Genomic DNA, 2,969 nt, shown 5'->3' on the forward strand with positions numbered 1-2,969 from the left:
GCGCCGCGGGCCCCCCCCCCCCCCCCTCTTATATTATACTGAAGCTCCACAATACTGACTCCAGTTGGACAGCAGTTTTGTGTTTATGGGTTGTTTACATTTGTTAAATTAAAAGAAAAAAGCTCTGTACGGTCGTCAGTCTCTAATTGGTTAATTAGTTCAACATTTCTAAAGTTTGCTGCAGCGCATCAACCTTTTTTTCATTTTATTTGTTAGAGAGTTGCTGATCTCAGTGAGAAACTGAATAAGTTTTATTTTCCACGTCAGTGACACTGTTTCTTCTTCTTCTTCTTCTGCTGTGTGCGTGCTCAGGCTGAAGCTCTGCAGGGCTTCCTGGATGAAGCTGACAGCAGCGTCGGCCTCTCTGTGGAGAAGAAAGCCAGCGTCATCCCGCGGGTGAGAACTCGGCTGACAGCTGTCAGTCAGTCTGATCCTGTTCACCTGTTAGTAAAGCTCAAGTTATTTGTGGCGTGTTTCCTGCTGGGCTCAGATCAGACGTGACATCAGCGGGGCCGCATCCTGTCGGGGCCCCGTTCACACCTGCACGGTGTCACAGTGGATGAAAATTTAACATGTTGAATTTGTGTGTAAAAAAATCGGCAATCGGCATTTTAATCAGAGTTTGTTTGTTTTATTAGTTTTATTTAGCCATTTGTCATATGTTGCATCACTGTCTGGGACTAAGACTCTGCAAATCCCCCCAAAGATCTGAAAATGATTAGTTTTGTGAAAACATACGATCTTCTGCTCCTTGTTGTTAACGTGAACAGAAACCTGAGCTGTGTGTTCATGTATAAATACGTGCCACACAAAACACTGAAATACAGAGGACCACTTCTTTGGAACGATCTGCCGCCATCACTACACTCATTAGCATCGTTTAAAAAAACAATGAGTTTTAAGATCTTATTAATGTATCTAATTTTGTGCATTTTTGAAAATTTTCACGGCTGCTCAGTGCAACTTGTGTCACGTCTGACCTCATGTGTGTATAAACTAGATGAGACTTTCAAAATAAAACTAGAGGTTAACGTTGTGAAACATCGCAGTTTGGGCAGGTTTAGGAAAAAGATGATGGTTTGACTTAAAATAACTACGTAGTTAAGTTGAGCTACTTGTCACTAAATATAATCAATGATGACTTTTTGTTTCACTCGGGAAAAGAACAAGTCAAAGTCCTGTTTCTGACCCACCTGTCCACCTCAACCACCTCCATACTCCGACATGTGCGTTGGTACCAGACGCGTGACAAAGCGTCCACGTGTGACGCCCTGGGAATGAGAACGGGCTGATGTGACGCGTGCAACAAATCTCTCTCCTGATGTTTACAGACGTTGAAATAAACATTGTTCCTACAGGATTTGCTTGTGTGCATGCGGCTGCTTAGATACACGCTCGGTCACTGCCGGACACGTCGCTTGCACACAAATCCATCACGATCGCCATGATTTTATTTTGAAAGTTCCGACACGTTTTGCAGGACAGTGCTTGCGTGACGCATCTAAAGATCGGGCGGCGACACGGTGTGGACAGAAGCAGTGTCTTCCAGGTGGAGGTCAGAGGTCGCCTGTGATTGGTCGGCCAATAGAAACGCAGCTGAACGTGGAGAAGTCGTCACTGTAACTGTGTTCTGTGCTTTATCGCTCTGTCTGTGATCAATGTTTATTAATGATGTGACATCACTTCCTGTCCTTCTCTCTCTCTCTCTCTCAGTGTGACGTGGGCGAGCGCTGCGCGATGAAACACGGGCCTCGGATTGGTCGACTGTGCGACTGTCTGAGAGGAACGGCGTGCAACACCTTCTTCCTGCGCTGCTACTGAACACACACACACAGCTTGGACTTCTATACCTGCGAGGACCTTCGACTAACAGCGAGCCCTGAACCTGAACCTGAAGGACCACATGTCCTCACAGAGATAGAAGGACACACTCACCTGTCTCACCTGGCTGTCTCTCTGCATGTTTCTGTCTTTGTTTTACAGTTTCAGTGTCCGTCCCTCAGATTCATTTATTTTTGTTAAATAAAGATTCTTCATTAAGCTGCTCGGCTGCCGTGACCTCATGATGTCTGCCCTGAGTTTAGCCTGTCAGGCTGCAGTCTGTCTCTAAAGACCTTGTTTTATTTTGAAGCCGTGAACTGCTGTCTGAGAACTGTCGTGTGTATTTTGATCAGCTCCTTGTTCATAATCTAGTGTTGGGCAACGATTCAAATTTTTAATCGCGATTTATCACATAGTTACGCTCAAAACTGAATAATGAATTCTAAAGTATTGCACACTTTTACTGTTATATACACAAAAGTGCAATAACATGTGGTTTCGAACACTTTAAACCAATAAGCTGCTTTTTCCCAGCAGTATTCCTGTAAAGATTAATGTAATCAAATCAAACATTAAACCAAAGCATTTTGCCGCTGCCAGGGCGTGACCTTTATCTAGCTTGGTAAAACAAGTTCCCACCAGAGTCCAGTTTTCGGGAAGCGTTGGGCAGCAGTGTCGCTACAAGCAGCAGCGTCGCTGTTTTCTGAATCAAATAGCTTTTCAGAAACGAAGCTCTTTCATTGGTCGAGTAGCTCGGTAGCTTCCACACACGCTAAGCTTTCCTGAAGGATCAGGGTCCAACCTGGACAGCTCGTCCTCTAGTGACGAGGACACTTTGATATGTAGAGACAGAAACCTGTTTCTATGAGATGAGATCTGTCTCTCTGTCTGTCTGTCTCTCTGTCTCTCTGTCTGTCTCAATTCAATTAAATTCAAATTAGCTTTACTGGCATGAACGTGTAACAACAATATTGCCAAAGCATCATATAAACTACATAAGAACAATCAGCCCCATACATTTCATTAAAAAAGTAATCAAAGCGTATGTGTGTTTGTGTTAAAAAAGAAATTAAGAAATATTAAAAATTTAAATAAAATAAATAAATTAAACAGTAAGTGTGTGTGCATGTTAAAAAAATAAAAATATA

At 43.1% G+C, this 2,969-nt stretch overlaps 1 protein-coding gene across 1 annotated transcript in view; it reads left to right on the forward strand.

Moving 5' to 3' along the window:
* Window positions 1–2,045, forward strand: part of cart4 (cocaine- and amphetamine-regulated transcript 4) — a 4,136-nt gene extending 2,091 nt beyond the window's left edge. Inside the window, exons 3-4 of the mRNA XM_046058910.1 lie at window positions 313–396; window positions 1,714–2,045. Of these exons, the coding sequence (XP_045914866.1) occupies window positions 313–396; window positions 1,714–1,821 (192 nt within the window). The 3' untranslated portion in view covers window positions 1,822–2,045. The remainder of the gene's footprint in view (window positions 1–312; window positions 397–1,713) is intronic.
* Window positions 2,046–2,969: the final 924 nt, after the last annotated feature.

This window comes from Micropterus dolomieu, linkage group LG09 (assembly GCF_021292245.1).
Source record: "Micropterus dolomieu isolate WLL.071019.BEF.003 ecotype Adirondacks linkage group LG09, ASM2129224v1, whole genome shotgun sequence".
Classification (NCBI taxonomy): domain Eukaryota; kingdom Metazoa; phylum Chordata; class Actinopteri; order Centrarchiformes; family Centrarchidae; genus Micropterus; species Micropterus dolomieu.